The sequence below is a fragment of the Otolemur garnettii genome, unplaced genomic scaffold (assembly GCF_000181295.1).
Source record: "Otolemur garnettii isolate 467f Iridium unplaced genomic scaffold, OtoGar3 scaffold00006, whole genome shotgun sequence".
In the NCBI taxonomy this organism is placed as follows: Eukaryota; Metazoa; Chordata; class Mammalia; order Primates; family Galagidae; genus Otolemur; species Otolemur garnettii.
The window spans coordinates 29666309-29688368 of NW_003852401.1; the positions used below are offsets into that span (position 1 = coordinate 29666309).

Genomic DNA, 22060 nt, shown 5'->3' on the forward strand with positions numbered 1-22060 from the left:
GCTTCAAAAAAAAATTCCAATGCCCAGGCTGCACCCCATACCAATTAAATCCAAATCTGAGGAGAAGGGGGTGGGGTCCAGGCCTCTGTATTGTTTAAAGCTCCCAGGTGATTCCACTCTGCAGTCAAGGTCAAGAACCTTTGCATTGGAGAATATGGTCCCTGCTCTTTTGTAGCTTTACCTTACAAAATCTACGTGGTGGACCGTTTCCCTTCCTTAATTCTGCCAATAATGTCAATGAACTAAGTGCATTCCGTCCTAGTGAATGAATATTTATAGCTGGAACCTGGAATTCAAAAATTTATAGAGATACAAATGCACATACACACGTATATGAAATACATGCACTCATAGTTTTATTTATTTAACTTAGGCCCTGATTATTAGTATATAAAACAGGAACACCCCGAGCGCCTTGGCAACTTATACAGCCTCTCCAAATCTTTAAAGAATCAAACTCTAAAAAACACACATAAAAGATATTTAAGTCATAAAACACACACACAAACTTTCATCACCTTCAGGAACCATGATCCAATAAAATATTTAATAGGTAAGATCTCATTCATCAATATACACACGCAAAAAAAAAAAAAAAACCCCAAAACAAAAACCCCAATTTTGATTAAGACACGTGCCCTCAGCAAGAGCACTTACAGTCAGGAAGGTTTATCGGTAGCACTTTGAGGTAGCATATTTGTAAGGTAGAAGAAAACACAGAGCTACTCTGCAGTTTCTCCTGGACACAACGGTACAGGCCGTATCAGCCTCTGCCCTTGGTAGAGCAAAGTGAATTTGTCCACACTCACTGCCGATGCCAGCCCAAACGCCCCTTGTCACCTCCCATAGGCCGTCCCTCCACCACACTTTACAGATTGTGGGTTTAGAAAAACATGAAGGTATTTTGATGCTTCTTTCCTCTTCGCGTGGCAGCATTCCAGGGGATGGAGGCGATGTCCTTTGGCCACAAGCAATTTGCACTGGTAGGAGACACACGCACCCAGAGGAAAGGGAAATTGGGCAGCACGGCACCTTTTTAATTAGCTTGAACAATTTCATTAAGAGTGATTCACTCACTCCTTTAAGGCTATAAAGAGGTTCATTTTTGAACCTCAATGGTTCTGGCCCTTGGAAGGCTCTCCTTTCGTCCCTGCCTGGGTACAATCATTTTGAAGTATCATTAAGCTTTCTGGGATTCTCCTGGCAGGATGGTTAACAGAAAAGCTTAAGAAAATATCCACACATGAAAAACGATAACAAAAGCCCAGGTGCAAGAGCAACACCAAGAACAGACTTCCTTTGTGCAAGGTTCAACAACACAAGTTTATAGTTCAGGAAAAGGGCCTGCTTCTTAAAAAAAAAAAAAAAAAAAAAAGAGTCAATATTCACCTCAGCTCTGCATTTTAAACACAAATATACAGTCAAAACAGGCTAAGGATTAAAGCTGCAAAAGTGGTGCCCACAACCCCAGACCTTTGGTACAGGTCAATTTTTTGCCCAATGGTCACGGAGTAAAGAGATTTCTAATCCCTATGAGCACTTTTGCCCCAACAAATTTCCCATCTCAAAGTTGAACCCTTAGAAGTAATCAATATATAAATGGTAGAAATAGCACATGTCCAGGCAAAAAAGGGCATGAGCTGGGCCTGAGTTGCCACTTAAAACTTTATCATTCATTATCATAGAAAATCCTCAAAGGCTGCCCAGAAACAGGGCCCCAGGTGTCGCTGAACTTGCCAGCCACCAAGTCAACTGCTGCCCGACACAACTGAGCATTAGACTTCAAGTATCCAAGGTGCTACAATAGCAGGTCCGCTAAGACTTCAGGCCGACTCTCAGAGACCCCCCCAACCCCCACCACTATACAACAAGTAAAACACTACGTGTGGTCATTACAAAACACTGAGGTGGAAGGGGAGGCCTGAGAGAACTGCTCTCTGAACAGGCCAGCCTTACAGACACAAATAATCTCTCCGACATTTTGTACAACTAGAAGGTGCATGAGCTGGTATTCAAGCAAGGACTCTCTACTCTTTTCTCCCCTTTCTGTATCAAACAGGAAAATGGTTCCATTGGGTTAACAGTGTCATTTTAAAATGCCATAAATTAAATAAGTTAGTTCACATTTTTTTATCTTCCCAGCACTTAAGTTACAGTTAGTCTCTAATGTGCTTTTGAAGCTAGTTTCAACAATTCCAGGTCTCTTCTGCGAACAGTGCCGGCTCTGGGACACCCATATTCATCCAGCTGCAAAGGTATGAACAGTTCAAGCACCCCAAGGCCCTGTCCAGCAGGACTGGTAAATAGCTTAGTCCATGATGGTTTAAAGGTTCCGCTGAATCCCACGAATATGGTACTCCCTAAGAGAAGAATAAAAAAATAAGGCAGGAGGTGAGCAAAACAAAGGCAGCTATTTAAAAAAACCTATACTTGTCTTTGTTTTGTGTCGTTTTTGAGACAGAGTCTTCCTATGTCGCCCTCGGTAGAGTGCTGTGGCATCACAGCTCCCAGCAACCTCCAACTCTTGGGCTCAAGCGATTCTCTTGCCTCAGCCTCCCAAGTAGTGAGACTACAGGTGCCTGCCACAACGCCCAGCTTTTTTTTGTTGTCGTTGTAGTTGTCATTGTTGATTTTAGCAGGCCCAGGCCAGGTTCAAACCTGCCAGCCTCGGTGTATGTGGCCAGCGCCCTACTCACTGAGCTATGGGCGCCAAGCCAAAACCCTTAAACTTCTTAACATCAGCAAGTGAACTTTTATCCACCCACCTCTTACCCCAAATAATATGCCACACCCTGACACACTTCCTCTAACGCCATCCCTTATTTAGAAATTGTCTTAATAATACCCACTATAGCAAAACACGCCTAGGAAAATGGTCTGGTAGCTAAATTCCACCATAAAAAGGCCTATGTGGCCGGCCCCCTAAAGAACCTCATAGACTAATAACATGTTACAAACCTTTGTTATGAAGATGAGCCGGTTTGGCTAATCCCAGAGGTACTAATGAGTCTGAAATGTTTGACTGTTTTATTTCTCCTCTTGTGCTCAACAAAACAGCTGACCTGTATGGAAGAGTTAAGAAAGTCAATGCCAATTTCAATCATTCAGCATATATGTATTAAATACCTTTCTGAACTGAATACTGAATAGAAACACTAGATAAAAGCGGAACTCAGGAAAAAACCCAGATGCTTTTCATCGCTGCTATTATAAGGTCCCATTCTTCTGCCCCACAAGGAACTTCTCATGTTGCTATCACAAGGGGTAACACATAGGGAGACCAGAAGTCCTTTGGGTAAGCTTACCAGTAGACAGCTTGGGGCACTGCTCTTTTGGGGAGCAGTCTATTATAAACATTAGATAATTTTTTGTTTGTTTCAGATGCTCTATTTATCTATTTATGTTCTATTATCTATTTATTAAATATATGAATAAACACAACTCTTAAGAAAAATAAAACAAAATCTGTTCTCCATGGTTTGGTTTAAACTGTCATCTTTATCATGCAGTCAATCAACACACATTCGGATCTGCTTGTGGATTCTCTATTCCCTTTCTCTGATCTCTCTCTCTTCTGCTAAGACTATGCTGGCTTAATTACTACAGCTTCATGGTTTATTTTAATATCTGATAAAACAAGCCTCTTTTTTTTTTGAGACAGAGTCTCACTATGTTGCCCTTGGTAGAGTGTTGTGGCATCACAGCACAAAACAACCTCAAACTCTCGGGCTCAAGTGATCCTCTTGCTTCAGCCTCCCAAGTGGCTGGGGATACAAGGACCCACCACAATGCCTGGCTAGTTTTTAGAGACAGGGTCTTGCTATTGCCCAGGCTGGTCTCAAACCTGTGAACTCAAGCAATCCTCCCACCTTGGCCTGTAATCATGCTAGGATTACAGGCATGAGCCACACCTAGCCAAAAACAAGCTTCTTATATATATATTATTGTGATTTAAAAAAAAAAAAAAACATTTTACTACGCTCTCACATTTATTCTTCCAGGTAAACTTCAATATCAACTGTCAAGTACAGCAAAAAAGTAACCTATTGGTGATGGGTTAATGGAAATGTGTTAAACTCATAATTTAGGTAGAGTACTATCTTTACAATATCAGTTTTTCCATCCAGAAACAGAAAAAATCTTTCCTTTTATTTCACTCTTATTGCATATCCTTCAGTAATGTATTTGTTTCCTTAATGTGGGTCTTGACATTTCTTATAGTAAAGAGTCTTAGTAATACATTGGTGTGGGTTCCTTGTTGTGGTCTTTGTAAAGCATGGGTGACTTAATTCAAAGTCAGTGCAGAAGACTGACCACAGCCATCCTGCAGACCGTATCTTCTTCCCTAGGTCATAATTACCCATGAGATCACTCACCCCACCCAGCCCCTCCACATATACATGTGCTCAATCTCCCTAGAAGTCACTGCCAGTTGCCCCTTAACTTCTTAACACCTTATTAAAACACAACATGCACAGTTGAAATTTTTGCACATTCTATTTTTTCAAACAAACATCTTTGTGTAACCAACATCTAGAAATAACACGACTAGTTTCTCCAAAGCCTTTCTTGCGTCTCCTTTCTAGAAACCACCTCATGACTTTTTAATGAGTGGGTTTTAACTCTTAAATCTATAAGGTACTTTGCAGAACCACCACATTGTCCTAACTACTTGTGGTGAGATGTATGTCCTGGATCCTTTTAGGGGAAGTGGGTAAATGCATAAGTTTTCAACATTAAGAAAAAAAAATCTTTAAATCCTCAAAGAACACTGAGGCCCCATAAGTGTCTTAAACCAGAAGATAGAACTATACATACATATTGAATCTTATACCCAAATAATCTACTGATTTCACGGGACTTACTAAGATCTGGCTCTGTAATCTATAAGGAATGTAAGTGATCAGAAAATTATTCTTTTTTTTTTTTTTTTTTTTTTTTGAGACAGAGCCTCAAGCTGTACCCCTGGGTAGAGTGCCATGGCATTACAGCTCACAGCAACCTCCAACTCCTGGGCTCAAGCGAGTCTCCTGCCTCCGCCTCCCAAGTAGCTGGGACCACAGGCGCCCGCCACAGCGCCCGGCTATTTTTTGGTTGCAGCCGTCATTGTTGTTTGGCGGGTCCGGGCTGGGGATTTGAACCTGCCACCTTAGGTGTATGTGGCTGGCGCCTTAGCCGGGTGAGCTATAGGCGCCGAGCCCAGAAAATTATTCTAAAGTGCGACAGGTTTTTAATTTCTGAGAAGCTTATTTCTTCCCTAATGGCTTCACTAAACGAAGGCCTGTGTATGAGTCAGGAGCAAAGTGAAGGGACAAAAGGGATCTTGAATTCATCTCTGGAGCCTGGAAGGAGAGTCTGACCAGCCCCCCAAAGAAAGGTTTCCCTCCTGTACATCTTTCTTCAGAGACCAACATAGACTAGCATGCTTAAAAGAGAGACCACTCAACCACTTAAAAATCACTTTACTCTTTTCTAGCCATTTCCAAATGACCCAGCTGATGACTTCCTATATCACAGTCATAGTACAATGCTGCCTGAAAGTCCATTGGTGGGGCAGGTGGCTACAAAGGTGAACGGCCTGGAAAAGTACTTCACAATGGAAAACAAGCCTTCGGAGCAAGTTGCGTACAATGTTGACCAACTTAATACTAAAAAGCGGGATCGTAATGTTCCACACAATGAGCTTTTCACCTTCTAAGAGGCTTTCTACCATTTGTAAATTCTTCTAATATACAAATTCTGCCACGGATCAGCAATAGCTGGTCAATGATGAGCAACGTAGATGCAGGCGTCAGTCTGAGGTAGGCAAGGAATGAAAGGCCTTTCAAACAGCCCTGAGGCCCACAGAGTAAAATGCTGGGTAAACAAAATAGAAACCCAGGCTCAGGCCAGGCACAGTGGCTCATACCTGAAATCCCAGCGCTCTGGGAAGCTGAGGGGGGAAGATGCCTTGAGCTCAGGAGTTCGAGACCAACCCAAGCAAGAGCAAGACCCATCTCTATTAAACATAGAAAAACTAGCTGGGCATTGTGATGGGTGTCATTATTCCCACCTACTCAAGAGATGGAGACAGGAGGATCACTTGAACCCAGGAATGTGAGGTTGCTGTGAGCTATGACGCCAGAGCACTCTAGCCTGGGCAACAGAGTGAGAATCTGTCTCAAAAAACAAAACCAAACAAAAAAACCAAACAAAAACCAAAGCTGCGAGTAAACCAATTGTTCCTTCTCTGGAGCACTCCCCATCTTCAAGGTGGCTCGCCCCTGTTACAGCATAGTCTGACTTACCTTGGAGGGATGCCTGTTTTTAAATACTCTTCCAAGAGACTGACATCAACGAGAGGGAAAAACTTTTTCTCTGTCAACCGGAATGGAACGCTGCATGCATCCACAACCAGGACGAGGACACCTGCACTCCGGAAGGGGAAGTCGGTGCCATTGACCTGAAATACAAGAATGTCTCCTGCTGTCATCACTATTTCTAGAACATCTCCAGTCATTTTTCTGGGATTTAAGCTACAAGGTACACTGTATTCGGTTTCACAATTATCGTGAGCTGAACTTTCATAGTGATCCTCTTCAAACTAATGGGTTCTGACTTTTTCATGAAAAATGAACTCCAGACATTTCCAAATATCATTAATTCTGCAGCCAAAAAGGGGGAAAAAAACTGACGAGAAATAAACATTAATTAAACCCACAGGCACTGTTTCTGTTTATAAGGTGTGAAATTATAAACTATGCTTAAGGTTAACAAAGGAAAAATGTTCTCACCCCTACACCTGCCCTTGCTTGGGGAAATTATGATATTTAAATTTTACTTCTCATCACTACTAATCTCACTGGAATTCAGAATAGCCTTTAAGCTATGTTTAAATTATGTTAATCCAGTGAATTGCTCTGGAAGTGCTTGAGGTAATTTTTATATATGAAAAGACTGGGAACACAAACTGTCCTTATGAAAAATACTCCCCCAGACCTGTGACTCAAAGAAAACAGAAAACGTTCAGGAAATATTAAAGCGAAGTCTGGTATGATGGCATGCACCTGTCGTAACAGCTACTTGGAAGGATGGCTTGGGCCTAGGATTTCAAGAACAGCTTGGGCAACATTACAACATAGCAAGACCCCATCTCGAAAACAAAAAAGAAAACAAATTTTAAAAACACTAAAATAGGCTCGGTGCCTATAGCACAGTGGTTTTGGCGCCAGCCACCACACCGAGGCTGGTGGGGTTCGAGCCTGGCTCAGGCCAGCTAAACAACATTGACTATTGCAACCAAAAAATAGCCTGGAGTTGTGGCGGGTGCCTGTAGTCCCAGCTATGTGGGAGGCTGCAGCAAGAGAATTGCTTAAGCCCAAGAGTTGGAGGTTGCTGTGAGCTGTGATGCCACAGCACTCTACCCAGGGCAACACAGTGAGACTCTGTCTCAAAAACAACAACAACAACACTAAAACAATGCCAGGTATTAGGAAAGAATTTTCAAGTAATATACACTGAAAAGTATTGGAGATATACTGGGGGTATCAAAAAAATGTTTACACACCTTAAGAGATATTAGCTATGTATTACATTTTGAAGTTGAATTAAATTACAGCAGAAATGTGCAGTGTGATATTTGCTCATAATCAAGTGAATGCTGGTGTCATCATGGGACAAGCAGGACCGTGAAAGAAAATGACAGAAACATGGTTCATTGGAAGAGCGCAAGACCATTTTGAAGTGATATTGAAAATTCAAAAACATTGTGGAAGTTCAATGACAATGGAGGTATGAGTATGTGACAGAACCTCCAACGTGCCTAACAAGTACACACATTCGTTTGAGACACATGGTACTGTGAAATGGCATGCACGGTGACACGAGTGGACACTTTTGGTTAACATTGCTCAAGTAGTAGTCACCATAATCGGAAGTGTCTGGACGCTAATAGTAACTGCTTGGAGCACCTCTTGTAACTGCAGAAGTCAAATGTGACTTGTATTCATCTTCTGTTATTGGTCTATACTGAGTATTATAATTTTAATACAGTTTTTTCCTTTCTTAAAATTTGTATATATTTGGCACCCTCCACAAATGACCAAACACAGCCTTCTAAGAATTTTCTAGGATCCTAGGGACCCCATAGGCCACAATGGAGTCACACAATGTCTTCAGATCATGGTGTGTACATAGCCTGCCTAAATTTTTTTTTCTTGGTAAATCTATCTATCTGTCCATCCATCTAATCAATCAATCATCTGGTGAATTATCAGAACAGTGAGATTCAGCACCCACCTGCTTCTCTCATACAACTCCCACCAGACACCAGACTAGCAGGCTGAGATTAGGTTCCTCCTATATCTGACTACATTTCAATGCTGTGGCCAAGAAATTTCATGCCAATAAAATTGCATCATGAGCTTATTACAAGGAGCAGAACTACTAACAGAGAAAGACAGGTATACAGACTTGAGAAATCTTTTAGTGATATTTAAGTAGAGATACTCTTAACTCAGAGTAAAAAAAATTCTAGAGCTGCATGGTCCTGGTTATACAACAATATGAATGGACTTCATATCACTCTATGAATGGTTAAAATGGCAAATTTTATGTTGTATATATTTTACTATGATAAAAAGGGAAAAAGTTAAATTTCATTTTGTCCACATATATTTGGATTTACGAGTACGTTATCCACCAGTGGAAAAAAACTAAGCTCTGAAAGAGACCATGTGAGCCTGGGCACAGGCCCTGGCTGTGTATTAGTCACAAGGCTACACACCTGTGCTCAAAGAGCTCTTCCTATGATGGCACCCATATTAACAGTGTTTTGGACAGGTCATCTGATATAACCTGTTCCCAGTGGCTAACTAACTTGGCTTTAGGCCTAATTCCAGTGTTAACACTGAGATTCACATATATTTCCATGAACCTACTAAAAGACAACTAATTTTTGCATATTCACTTTCCTCATCTAAAAAAATAAGGGAGAGGCAAACTTAAAATAAAAGGCCTATGGCTCAAAGGAGTAGGGTGCCAGCCCCATATGCTGGAGGTGGTTGGTTCAAACCCAGCCCCAGCAAAATAATGCAAAAAAAAAAAAAAAAAAAAAAGAAAGAAAGAAAGAAAAAAGGCCAAAGAGATTAAAACCCTAAAAACCTTTACTTCCCATATCTTAAAACAAATTACAGTTTTCTGTATCTTGATTGCCTATGGCAACTATTTTTAAACCAAAGATATCTTTTCTCTTATGGAAATGAAATCTGAGTCACTTGTAATGGCTTAGTGATAAAAGTACTGTGAACTAATTTTAGTATCAGCCTCACAGTAATCACTAAACAAAATGTACTCAGGGGAAAAAAAACCAATTTGAAAAAAACCAATGGATGTGGATGTGGAGAGAAAGGAACACTTCTACACTGCTGGTAGGAATGCAAGCTAATACGACCTTTTTGGAATGAAGTCTGGAGGAACTAAAGGTAGACCTACCATTTGATCCTGCAATTCCTCTACTAGGTATATACCCAGATGATCAAAAATTATTTTTACAACAAAGACATTTGCACCAGAATGTTTATTGCAGCCCAATTCATAATTGCCAAGACATGGAAACAGCCCAAGTGCCCACAGACCCATGAATGGATTAACAAACTGTGGTATATGTAGACCATGGAATACTATGCAGCCATAAAGAAAGATGGAGACTTCACATCTTTTATGTTTACCTGGATGGAACTGGAACATATTCTTCTTAGTAAAGTATCTCAAGAATGGGAAAAAAAGTATCCAATGTACTCAATACTACTATAAAATCAATATATAACCACCTACACACTCATACAAACGGCATAACTACAGTCCAGAAAGTAGAAGGGAAGAGGAGAGAGAGGGGAGGGGAGGGGGGATATGGGAGGGTATTTGGGGGGACCTCACTTAATGTGTATGATGCAATGGTACATTTCAAAACTATGAAGAAATGAGTATAATTGTGATAGATGTATTACTTAGTTCAATGTAAACATTTCACATTGTATATCAAAGCAGTACCCTGAACCCCATAAATGCATCAATGTACAAAGTTATGATTTAATAAAAAATAATTTAAAGAAAGAAATATGTAACATATTGCTTATCAACCCTTTTTCATTAAAACTTTTATTCCTGCAAAAAAAAAACAGAAAAAAACCAATAGAAGTTTTTGGAAGTATTTACACCTCTATTGTATTGCTTGTCACAAATAATCAAAATGTGATTTCAAACCAGTGAACACTGCCAGAGATAATTCACATCACTAGAATGAAAAATAAAAGCAAGAAGCCACAGCAGTGTACATACCTGCCATGACCTGCGTGTTTATGTCTCCCAAAATTTACATGTTGACATTTGATCCCCAAGATGACAGAATTAGGAGGTAGGGTCTCTGGTAGGTGATTAGAACCTAGGTAGGTGATTAGATTCATGAGGGTGGAGCTCTCATGAATAGGATTAGTGCCCTTATAAAAGAGACCTTGAAACCCATCCACTACATAATATAGAAAGAGGGTACCATCCCACTAGGATGGGTACCATCCCTCATCAGACACTGAATTTGCTAGCACCTTGGCCTTGGGACAGTCCAGTCTCCAGAACTGTGAGAAATAAATTTCTGTTTTTTATAAGCTACCTAGTATAGCATTTTGTTATAGCAGGCAGAACAGAGTGAAACACCACCAAATGGTACTTACTGAAATAACAGATGGGTCTCCGCGCTGAGTTTCTGCTTTACTGGGGGACTGGAATTGCACAGGGAGGTAGCTTTTATGAGGATCACTAGTAAACACCACCTAGACAGGGAAGGAATTCCATACTTATGGCAATTGTATCTTCCCCCCAAAGATTCCCTCAATATAAACTAAATTATAATCCAAGCCAGTAGCTATATTTCTTTTTCTGAACTTTTTGTACATACTTCATGACATAGAATTCCATTGTGATATGCTTAACACAGTGTGTGTTCCTCACTTGCTCCAACAATCCCAGTTTCAATTAAATGTGATCTTGTTAATCAAATCAGTTCAATAAATAACTAAATAGCCCAGCTCATGCCCATAATTCTAGCACTCTGGGGAACTGACACTGTGGAATTGCTTGAGGTCAGGAGTTCAAGACCAACTTGAGCAAGAGCAAGACCTTATCTCTACAAACAATAGAAAAAATTAGCTAGGCATGGTGGTGCATGCCTGTAGTCCTAGCTACTCAGGAGTCTGAAGCAGGAGGATCACTTGAGCTTGATGTTGAGGTTACTGTGCGCTATAATGATGTCACTGAACTCCAGCCCAGGCAAAAGAGAGAGACCTTATCTCAAAAAAATTAAATAAGGGCTCGGCGCCTGTAGCTCAGCAGCTAGGGCACCGGCCACAGACACCAGGGCTGGCAGGTTCGAACCTAGCCCGGGCATCCCAAACAACAATGACAACTACAACAAAAAAATAGCCGGGCATTGTGCCAGGTGCCTATGGTCCCAGCTACCTGGGAGGCTGAGGCCAGAGAATCTCTTAAGCCCTAGAGTTTGAGGTTGCTGTGAGCTGTGATGCCACAGCACTCTACCAAGGGCAATATAGTGAGACTCTCAAAAATAAATAAATAAGGAAATAAATGTGCTTTATATTTAAATCTTTGTAAAAATTTCATGCAAAAAGCCACAAATCTTAAGTGCCTTTCAGACCAATGGTCCCAAATTGGGGCTTAGTCACTCTAGAACTTAGGAAAGCAGTGTTGGTAACAAGGACTACCCCGGCTACAAACTCTTAGTAGCCTCTACATGACTAAGTCTCAACTCTGTCATGTGACCTGCAAAGTGTTCCATAAATGGAGCCAAGTCTTCTGTGCAGGCCCCTATGTCTCACACGGAACAAGGCCACTTCCTCACTTTTTCACAAGCACTTCACCTTCTTTCCTGCCGTTCTGCCCTTACTGAGGCTATTCCTTCACTGAGAATGTCCCTCCCTTTTCCCTGTACTCCATCAAATTACTTCCAGTCTCCAAAACGCACCTCCTTCCATCTCCCCTAGGCTTTCTTCTTATTCAAACATGTTTAACTCTCACACAATTTAGTACTTAAAAGTACACTCTCCTGGCTTGGCACCCATAGTTCAGTGGTTACAGCGCCAGCCACATACACTGAGGTAGGTGGGTTCCAACCCCGCCCAGGTCAGCTAAACAACAATTACAACTACAACAAAAAAACAGCCGGGTGTTGTGAAGAGTTTGAGGTAGCTATGAGCTGTGACATCACAGCCCTCTACCGAGGGTGACATAGTAAGACTCTGTTTCAAAAACAATTTAAAAATTAAAGAAAAAAGTAAAAATATACTGTCCTTATAACTCAATGGTTAATCACTTCACTGCAGGAACAAATAATCTTAATGATTTTAGGCAGTATTAAAAAGCTGTATATTGGTGGTGCCTGTGGCTCAAAGGAGTGGGGCGCTGGCCTCATGTACCGGAGGTGGCGGGTTCAAACCCGGCCCCAGCCAAAAACTGCAAAAAAAAAAGCTCTATATTTCTTCGAGGTCTCTAGTTTGGGGTCAAAAATTCATGTGAGTTTTTTTACTGGTTCTTAATATACATGGTGTTTGCTTTTAACATTCAAAATAAAAATTCCTCTTGAATTTCCAAGCCACCCAGGGTAAACTGATTTATCAAGAGGGAAAGATTTTTGTTATAAATTAGGGCTAGTTTGCTTCCTGTGGGCATTATACTCTAGCATGGGTCAACATTCAGCAGACACAATGGAGTGTTTCTAAAAATTGTCAACACAGATGTATCAAAGAAAAATATTCCCTTTGCAAAGTAACTACAGTCCACTTTTCTTCTGTGTTTACCTGCTGGGTCCCACAGCCTTGACAGAGGCCGGTGAGCATGGACGGCATCCGCCTGACCGCTGATGGCTTTCTGTAGTACTGTGGGTACGCTTTGGCCATGCAGTTACTGACGTCTTTTGAGTCTGTTGCTGCCTGGATTTTGACTCTTTCACATCCCTGAGATGAACAGTAACTATGGCCGTCTCTGTGGCTTTTGGCTTTGAGATACAAAAACAATAACCTGCACAAAACAGAAACCAATCCATCCCGTTAGCCTGACTCTCAAAAACTTGCAAGATTCCTCAAATCAACACATGGCCAAAAGGGACATTCCTCTAACAAAGTAAATTTTCCTTAAAAGAAAAACAAATTATGAAACTATTAAAGTCCAAAAAAAAGTTTGAAAAAGAAAAGAAATTAACAAAGTCGTTTCTGTTTCCTTCCTGTTCTCCTAAGGTCCTAAGTAAAATGCAATACCACTGTAGAAAATATTTTGATACCCTGATTCAAAAGGGTTGTTCTGAAAGACATCAAATTTGATTTCTGCTTTGAATTAGTTCGATAGGTATTTTGGAAGGATGGAATTTGGTTTGGCTCAAAAATTCCTTGGAAAATTTTATACTGGTGTTGAGCTTAGGATTCAGTAAATTGATGTGGTTCATGTTTTGTTGTTCATAAATTATGTTGATTTAAAGCACAAAACTAGAATAATAAAAATAGCAGCTCCGACTTATTTGGCTAAGGCTAGGCTAGAGTCTCAATCAATGCCTGTGTTGTTTACCAAGAGCAGATGGGCCTGGGGTCCTTCTGTCAATATTTGGACCCAAATCAGGCAAAATGAACAGTTCTACCCATTTCTGAATGATCCTCCCATTGCCAAGCTGAAAAGTCTAAAATGGAGGCAGAACTTCAATGCCTGCCAGAAAACAGTCCTTCTAAACTAAAGGAAGTCAAGATTCTAAAAGACTTGATCAAAATGACTGATTACCAGAGATGAAGAATTCACATTTGAAGATGAGGTCAGTGAACAAGGCATAAATTGCAATTATGAAGTAAAAATCAGCCACTGTCCCAAAGGCTAGCAATTTAAAAATATATACGTAAGAAATCATGGGGACTTGATTAGGCATGGGCCTTCTGATATATAATTAAAACCATCACAATGAATAGAATTAAAAAGAATTAGAACCTCAGAGGCTGAGGGATTCTGGAAATGGCCAAACCGGAAAAAATATTCCCAATCTTTTCTATACATTTAATCATTAATTTGTCACCACTGGACTATCCTTGGAAATTTGAGTGTTCTCTGTATTTTTGTAGAAAGTCAACTTGGGAATGTGCAAGTTCTGATATCTACATAATAAAAGTTCAGGTAGGTTAAGTCTAATTAGAAATTGAAAATCATAGACAATTACAAAAAGAAAACTTTTAAGCGGATCACACTGGCTGCTGGGGGTCTTGAAGAGCAAATGAGTTACAACTCAGTCAGAGTATAACCAGGTACTTAATAAGTTCGGACTTCATCTCCCCAAGCAATCAAAGCCCTCCTTCCTACTATGAACTTTCTGCCTTTCCCCAAATGTGCCAGGAGTTAGCTCCAGGGTCACCGTTTCAGGATGTCGCTGATTATTATCTGCTGAACTTCTGAGCTAACCCAAGAGGCACCTTGGATATCCCACGCTAGGACTTAAAGCATTTAAACCTTTTACTTTGTAATTACTTGCTTTACGTGTCCACATCCTTCCATGGACTAAGAATTTGCACAAGAAATATGTCCTCTTGACATAGGTTTCTTTCCAGTACCTAGACAATGGTGTGTAGCAGGAGTGTCAGAGCTAGGAGGGAGACTAAAGGAGTGTGCGACTGGCTGGAAGAGGAAGCCTACCAGAGCCCACAGGCTGACAGATGGAACTGGATAAAAGCAGACAAAGCCAACAGAACACCAAAGACAGGAACAGAGTTCAAAAGTGCAAAGAGGCAACCTAGAGAACACTGACAGCAAATGTGGCACAGTTACCCAATGAGTTTTTTAAAAACTCAAGTTCAACTTGAAAGATAGCTTTAAGTCAGTAGGCAGTAAAAAAAAAAAAAAGAGCTTTTCACGAAAATATAAGCTCTGTCACATGTAAACAATCATCTAAAGAGTTGTCATAGAAAAAATTATTTTAATTTTTAATCAGACCTAGTGGTTCTTCATTGCCAAGGACAATTGCTCTAAATTGGTTTAATAGATAGCCAGCAAGCATCTTCATCTGCTTCCCACTGCCAACTATAATCACAAGTCACTCCAGTTTTCCTCTCCACCGCTAACAGCCATGTGCTGGGAATTACCCACGTCAGCTGTTTTCCTCAACAGCCACTCTGCAGACTGAAGAACCAGAAATTTTACCATTAAAGAAAATGAGCAATAATTTTCCTTCCCTGGTCCCACTGAATTACCCTGTGCTGGAGTCAAAATAGAATTTCCGTTCAGACTGCTTCCGCTGCAGTTCTTCCAGGGACTGCACAGGCTCATATTCTTCTATTTTGGACAATGAACCATTCTGCCGCTGCAAAAGGCCAAAGGTAACCTGAAAACTTGTGTTTGACGGATAGCAGAGGCCAACCCGAATCCAGTCATTCCTTTAAAGAAGGGACAACAGAAAAATTAATTCACAAGTGAGCCACTATCTTTTGAGGATCACAGCATATGGAAAGGTTAGCCATGGTATTTTTTTCCTCATTACATTTCTGCTGTGTGTTGGGCCACTAGCAATGGAAGTCCCGAACCCTGGCATAATCAGGAATCATCCACTTTTATCTGTGACGTTTACCATTTCTAGTGTAAGCAGTTCTCACATCAAGTATTTCACATCAATGTATTGGCAATAAGATTGGGGCCTGTGGCCCATAAAAAAAATTCTTGATTTTAACAGAGTTTCAGGAATGTGAATAAAAGTAGGATAAAATGTGCTTAGACAACTCCAAGCAGATAATACTTAAGTGAGATGATTGGGTGTAGAAATATTAACAGCCTGGGGCGGCGCCTGGGGCTCAAAAGGGTAGGGCACCGGCCCCATAAGCCCTCGGAGGTGGTGGGTTCAAACCCAACCCTGGCCAAAAAAAAGAAATGTTAATAGCCTAAGAGTGAAAGAATACACTGATAGACTTCCAAAGAAATTATTCTAAAGAACTTTTTTGTTCATAAATATACTTTTACCTTTTGTAACTATATCAGGATAAATCCCTAGAAGCAAAATTGCTGGATATAAAGTTATATAACTTTTTAAAGCTTTTGACGAATATCTTCACATTGCCAGAATATTTTTTCTCAATGTCCTTAAATATAAAAGAAATCCTTTTTAAATACTATTTAAAATACTTTCCCCTCTCTATCATTTACTTTTGTTTTAGTCATTTCTTACTGTGGTAAAATACACAGATTATAAAATTTATCATGTTAACCATTTTTACCTAAATAGTTCAATGGCACTAAGTACATTCTCAAGCCTGTGCAACTATCATCACTATTCATCTCCAGAACCTATCATTCTAAAGAATTTTTAAACAATATATAAGGTCTTAAAATTGTTCATACAAGTTTTACGCAGTAATCCCACTAAAGCAAGTGTCCTCAAACTACGGCCCTCGGGCCACATGCAGCCCGTCTAGGACATTTATCCGGCCCGCCAGGTGTTTTTGCCGCCTCTGCCTGTCCTGCTTAGCAGCAGGGGCCCACAGTCCAGCCCTAACAACGGTCTGAGGGACAGTGAACTGGCCCCCTGTTTAAAAAGTTTGAGGACCCCTACCCTAAAGAATAATTAGAAATTCAGAAAAGGATATAAAAGAAAAGAAAAAGTATTATTTATAATAACCAAAAAGAAAAAAGAAGGGCAGAGGAAAAAACCTAAATGTTCATGGGAAAATTGGGTAATTTAAAAAATTATGGTACAATCATATAATAAGAAAAAATTGAGAGGAAAGAATGGAGGATACTATAATGTCTATAATGTCTCACTTTGATTTAGATTACTGATTATTTCAATTTTCCTTACGTTTTTCTGTATTTTACTTATTTTGTTAATGAATAACTATGGTTTTCAGAACTTTTAAAATGTTATTTTCAGGGCAGCACCCGAAGCTCAGCAGGGTAGGGCACTGCCGCATACACTAAAACAACAATGACAATTGTAACAACAACAACAACAACAAAATAGCCGAGTGTTGTGGTGGGTGCCTGTAGTCCCAGCTACTTTAGAGGCTGAGGCAAAAGAATCACCTAAGCCAGTGGTTCTCAACCTTACTAATGCTGCAAGCCTTTACCATAGTTCCTGTGGGTCATGACCCACAGGTTGAGAATCTCTGGCTTAAGCCCAAGAGTTTGAGGTTGCTGTGAGCTGTGATGCCACCAGTACTCTACCCAGGGTAACAGGTTGAGACTCTGTCTCAAACAAATAAATAAAATAAAATGTTATTTTCAGACAGGGCACTACAAGAAAATCTATGACCTCCTCATAATTATATTAAATTTGGGGAAAAAATTGTCTGCCTCTTCCTCTTGCCTCTACCTATTATGTAATTTTTATAAACTTTTAGATAATTACATAAGTATGACTTAACTTCAAGCCCATGTAGATGTTTAAAATTTCTAGGCTCAGCCTTTTCCATTTTCAAATGGTTTTACTTGCTCAGTACTTGATGAAAGGTTATGCTCGGCACTTTACAGAACTCAGCATATCATTTCCTTGTAATATTTCATCTCCCATTCACAATCTTGCCCAACCTAACTTCTGGGTATGGATCACTCTCAAAGAGGCAGAATGGTTTGCCTATTTAATTCACTTTTCTGTGACTCACTGATACTACCAGATTGGGCTTCCAGAATCTTCACCCTGGACACGATGTGGGCAATGTGGGGAGAGCAGATAGGGCCTGAACACAGTCATAAACTGTGGGGTGGAAAGAGGAGGGGAGATTGAACAGCATTAAGGAGCAGAGCCGGGCAGCGCCTGTGGCTCAAAAGGGTAGGGCGCTCGTCCCATATGCCGGAGGTGGTGGGTTCAAGCCCAGCCCTGGCCAAAAACTGCAAACAAACCAAAACAAAACAAAAAAAACACTAGGTGAAGGAGCAGAGCCAGCAGGGTTCAGTTTCCAATGTAAGATGGAGAGATGGGAAAATGAAGAGTTAGGAATGAGCACTGGCTTTTTGACTTGGTCAACTATGAAGGGGGGATACAGAGAACAGCAGCAAGTGGCAGAGGAAAACAGCCATGGTTCAGCTCAGAGCATGTGCCAGAACCGAACTACCCCAGAACAAGGGCAGCTGCCATGATGTTCATCCACCCTCGCAAGTGAGGTGCTGAATTCCTACTGTCCTAGTCCTTCTCTGTTCATTTCTACTGGGTGTTTGAAGAGAGTTCTGACAAGTCACAGCTTTATGACCAGTCAGGTAATCAAGCCACTTCAATTTTCCAGGCATATATTTCAACAGTTTCATGGAGTCCCGTCCTCCTTTCTAGTTTCACCTTCTGTCCCTTCCCTGATGTCCCATCACACTGAATCCAGCATTCCCCAAGAACCAGAGACTGATCACTTCATCAACATCACTTTCTCTCCGCAGCCTGGCCCAACTCCCTCAAACAGAATTAGTGGCTGTTTAGCATCCTTTGTTCCTAAAAAACTGTTTGGGTTTATGTATTTACTTGAGGTTTCTTTCCTCCCTGTCTCATGTGAGACCCCAGAGGGAAGTATTTTTCTCATTCATCTTTTATACCATCTGACCATCTGACGGGGTGAACACTTGAAAAAATTAATGCAAAAAAGAGAGGCTTGGAATGAAAATGATATTATTAGGACAGAGAGAAATCAAGAAGAGACAGGCCTGGCGCCTGTACCTCAGTGGCTAGGGCACCAGCCACATACACTGGAGCTGGCGGGTTTGAACCCGGCCTGGGCCAGCCAAACAACAATGACAACTCCAACCAAAAAATAGCAGGGCGTTGTGGTGGGCGCCTATAGTCCCAGCTACTTGGGAGGCTGAGGCAAGAGTATCGCTTACGCCCAAGAGTTTGAGGTTGCTGTTAGCTGTGATGCCATGGCATCCTACCCAGGGCGACATAGTGAGACTCTGTCTTAAAACAAACAAAAAAAGAAATCAAGAAGAGACAGAGCAACACTTCCAGGCAGGGGTGACACATGCCTGCCTTTCATGCCTTGACTTTTCCACCTCTTGCCCATAGCAGATATTACTAATCAATTGCACCATCACTTTCTTCTGTCAAGTCTAACTCAGCCTTAAAAACTTTTTAATTTTCCAGGCGGCATCTGTGGCTCAGTGGGTAGGGCATCAGCCCCATATACCAAAGGTGGAGGATTCAAACTCGGCCCTGGCCAAACTGCAACAAAAAATAGCTGGGCCTTGTGGTGGACGCCTATAGTCCCAGCTACTCGGGAAGCTGAGGCAAGAGAATTGCCTAAGCTCAGGAGTTGGAGGTTGCTGTGAGCTGTGACACCACAGCACTCTACTGAGGGCAACAAAGTGAGACTCTGTCTCAAAAAAAAAATTTTTTTTTAAATTTTCTAGGCAACCAAGTGCTCAGTTCAAACACGATATAAAACTACTTTCCACCCCAGCTATAGGGGAGTAAAGCGTTCATCAGGCTGTGTTAAAACCTATTGCTGAATGGCTTTCTGTACAGTTGACCACAGAGAAAAAGGAATGCTTTTGAAATGACAAGATTCCATTTGTATAATCTCTCAATTCCATCCACTCAAAATATACTGCCTGCCCACAAGAGCAGCAAAGTACATGAAACTGGCATTCTTTATTGCTCCAAAGGAAACATAGTGATTCTCTTTCTCCACTAAATTATTACTTGCCGGGCTGTTTGAAATAACAGTCATAGAAACCTACTTGTTGAAGTTTACGAGGTATAGAAAAGTAGTCCGTGGCGCCGGCCCATTCCAGTGGATGGTGTAGCCCTTCTCCAGCATGATCACAGGCTGGTACTGAGGAAAGGCAGCTTTCTGGTTAATTCCTCGCAGCACCATCGGGTGGGCCGGATACTCATCCCGAGCGATGGTCATAGAAAGATTCTGGGTGCTCCAGGTCTGTACGTAGACCTTAAAAAAATTAAATTAAGGATTAAAGGGAAGAAAATGAAAGTTGAAATAGCTAAACAGACATTTCTAGCACAAAGTCAAGTGTCTCTGCTTTGAAAAGAGATTGTGAGATCTGTGCCAGACTCCATGAGCAGCAGCCAACTGCACGGTGAGCCACACTTACAGTGCAGCCTGCTGAAACTAGAAATGGTAAAAACAGACCACACGCTCTGCGGGCCAAGAGCTTCATCATCCCTTCCACCACGGCAGGCCAGCTCATTCCTCAGAATAGAAAACTTTTGTGGTTTATATAGCTTGTCAAAGAAATCTCTCAATCTGAAGAAGGCACTTACAAAAAATTTAGTAAACTAATGTGAAAACTGATATCCCCTGGTCAAATCGAAGAGATTTTCCTCTAAACCAAGTGATGGAAAATTTATATATCTTAGCGCTTTGGCTTTCAATTTTCCATGACCTACCTCAGCCCAAGAAGTCATTTTTCACCCATTAAAAAAAAAAGAAAGGGAAAAGAAAAAGGAAAGAGTTATAAAGCACTCTGCAACCACCGGGAAAATGCATTAAACTCAGACAAGTTTGGAAGCCCCCAATCTATTCGAGGGGTCTGTGAGCCACTTGCTGTGCCAAAACAAGACCATCCCCAACGCACACCGCAAAGGACAAACCTGAGAACCATTTCCTAAAACAAACCAGGATCGTGATCAAATTCTCCAGAACTATTACAACACTTGCAGAATAACGACATTTAATCTACACTACTCCGGTATTTTTCTCTCAGTCACTTCTACGGTCTAATCCATATTGCTTCCTCAATGTTATGTTCTTTGGGCCGGAAAGGTTTCTTAATTCTCATTCATGTTTAACCCCTTTGATTTAATACTCTTCCCTACTGATACCAGTTAAAGATTGAAAAATAAAGAAACAGGAAATGTTTTTTAAGACCACTGATTATCCCCTTCACTTAGATTATCTATTTAATATATGCTTTGGTACACATGATATATTTTATTTATTTAAATATGTTTACATTTAACATATATTTAATCATATATATATATACAGACATATATACACACATTAAAAAGGTGCATATGCCTCGCATCTGTCTCCTACCTTCTTCCTCAGATTAGTTTAAGGTACCATGGGTAACCTTAACTTTCCCATGTTACATCTTTCTCCCTGAGTACCTGCAGTCTTCAGGTCAGTAAAATGCAGATATCCCACTAAAAAATATTTAAAAATAGTTAAAGAATGACTTTCCTATCTTGAGATCCAGTGCCTTCTGTTCCATTCTGCCCACAACTGAACAGTACATTATTTCTAAGTTACAACAAATGTCAGCAGATCTGGGCTTGTGGTTCAAATTTCAGATTCTCAGGAGACAATTTCTGGCCTGTTGTCCTACTATTCCCAGAGCTTCCTAGGAAGTATTAGATGACTTATTTCTCTCTCTCTCTTTTTTTTAATCTCCAAATAAAAATAGAATTACACCTCTGCTTTGTAAAGTAGAAGGATGTGGTTCATATTCTCAAATACAAATCCCAAAACCTGAATACTTTACTGAGTGAATGTTGAATAAAAGGAAGATATATAACATTGATAGTAATAACTCTAATTTATAAACAACTAAGAGCTATTATAACTGTGTATTTGGTAGTTACACTTATAATCATTTTAAACACACTAAGTTTCTTTAGGGAGCACCTACCACTTAAGACAGAAACACACACACACACACATACATGCCTAGTAAGAGATTATGCAAAACTGTAGCTACGGAAAGACCAAAACCTTTTTATTTTTGTTTTTTGTGTTATTTCAATTCTAGAATTTCTATAGACTCCTAGATATTGATGGGTAAACTTAATTCGGGAAAGGCAATTTTGATTAAGAATAAAATAGCAGCCAGGCGTGGTAGCTCACACCTGTAATTCCAACATTCTAGGAGTATAAGGCAGGTGGATCACTTGAGCTCAGGAGTTCAAGATCAGCCTGAGGAAGAGTGAGACCCTGTGTTTAAAAATAGCCAGGCCTGGGTCGGCTCCTGTGGCTCAAGTGGCTAAGGCACCAGCCACATACACCTAAGGTGGTGGGTTTGAATCCAGCCCGGGCCCACCAAACAACAATGACGGCTGCAA

At 40.7% G+C, this 22060-nt stretch overlaps 1 protein-coding gene across 1 annotated transcript in view; it reads right to left on the reverse strand.

The window, feature by feature from the left end:
- Window positions 1-334: 334 nt before the first annotated feature.
- TMEM2 (transmembrane protein 2) overlaps window positions 335-22060 on the reverse strand; it is an 82957-nt gene continuing 61231 nt past the window's right edge. The window contains exons 18-24 of the mRNA XM_003782948.2: window positions 19717-19925; window positions 15264-15446; window positions 12846-13065; window positions 10707-10805; window positions 6288-6442; window positions 2959-3062; window positions 335-2360 (exon numbers count right to left, since the gene is read on the reverse strand). Of these exons, the coding sequence (XP_003782996.1) occupies window positions 2164-2360; window positions 2959-3062; window positions 6288-6442; window positions 10707-10805; window positions 12846-13065; window positions 15264-15446; window positions 19717-19925 (1167 nt within the window). The 3' untranslated portion in view covers window positions 335-2163. The remainder of the gene's footprint in view (window positions 2361-2958; window positions 3063-6287; window positions 6443-10706; window positions 10806-12845; window positions 13066-15263; window positions 15447-19716; window positions 19926-22060) is intronic.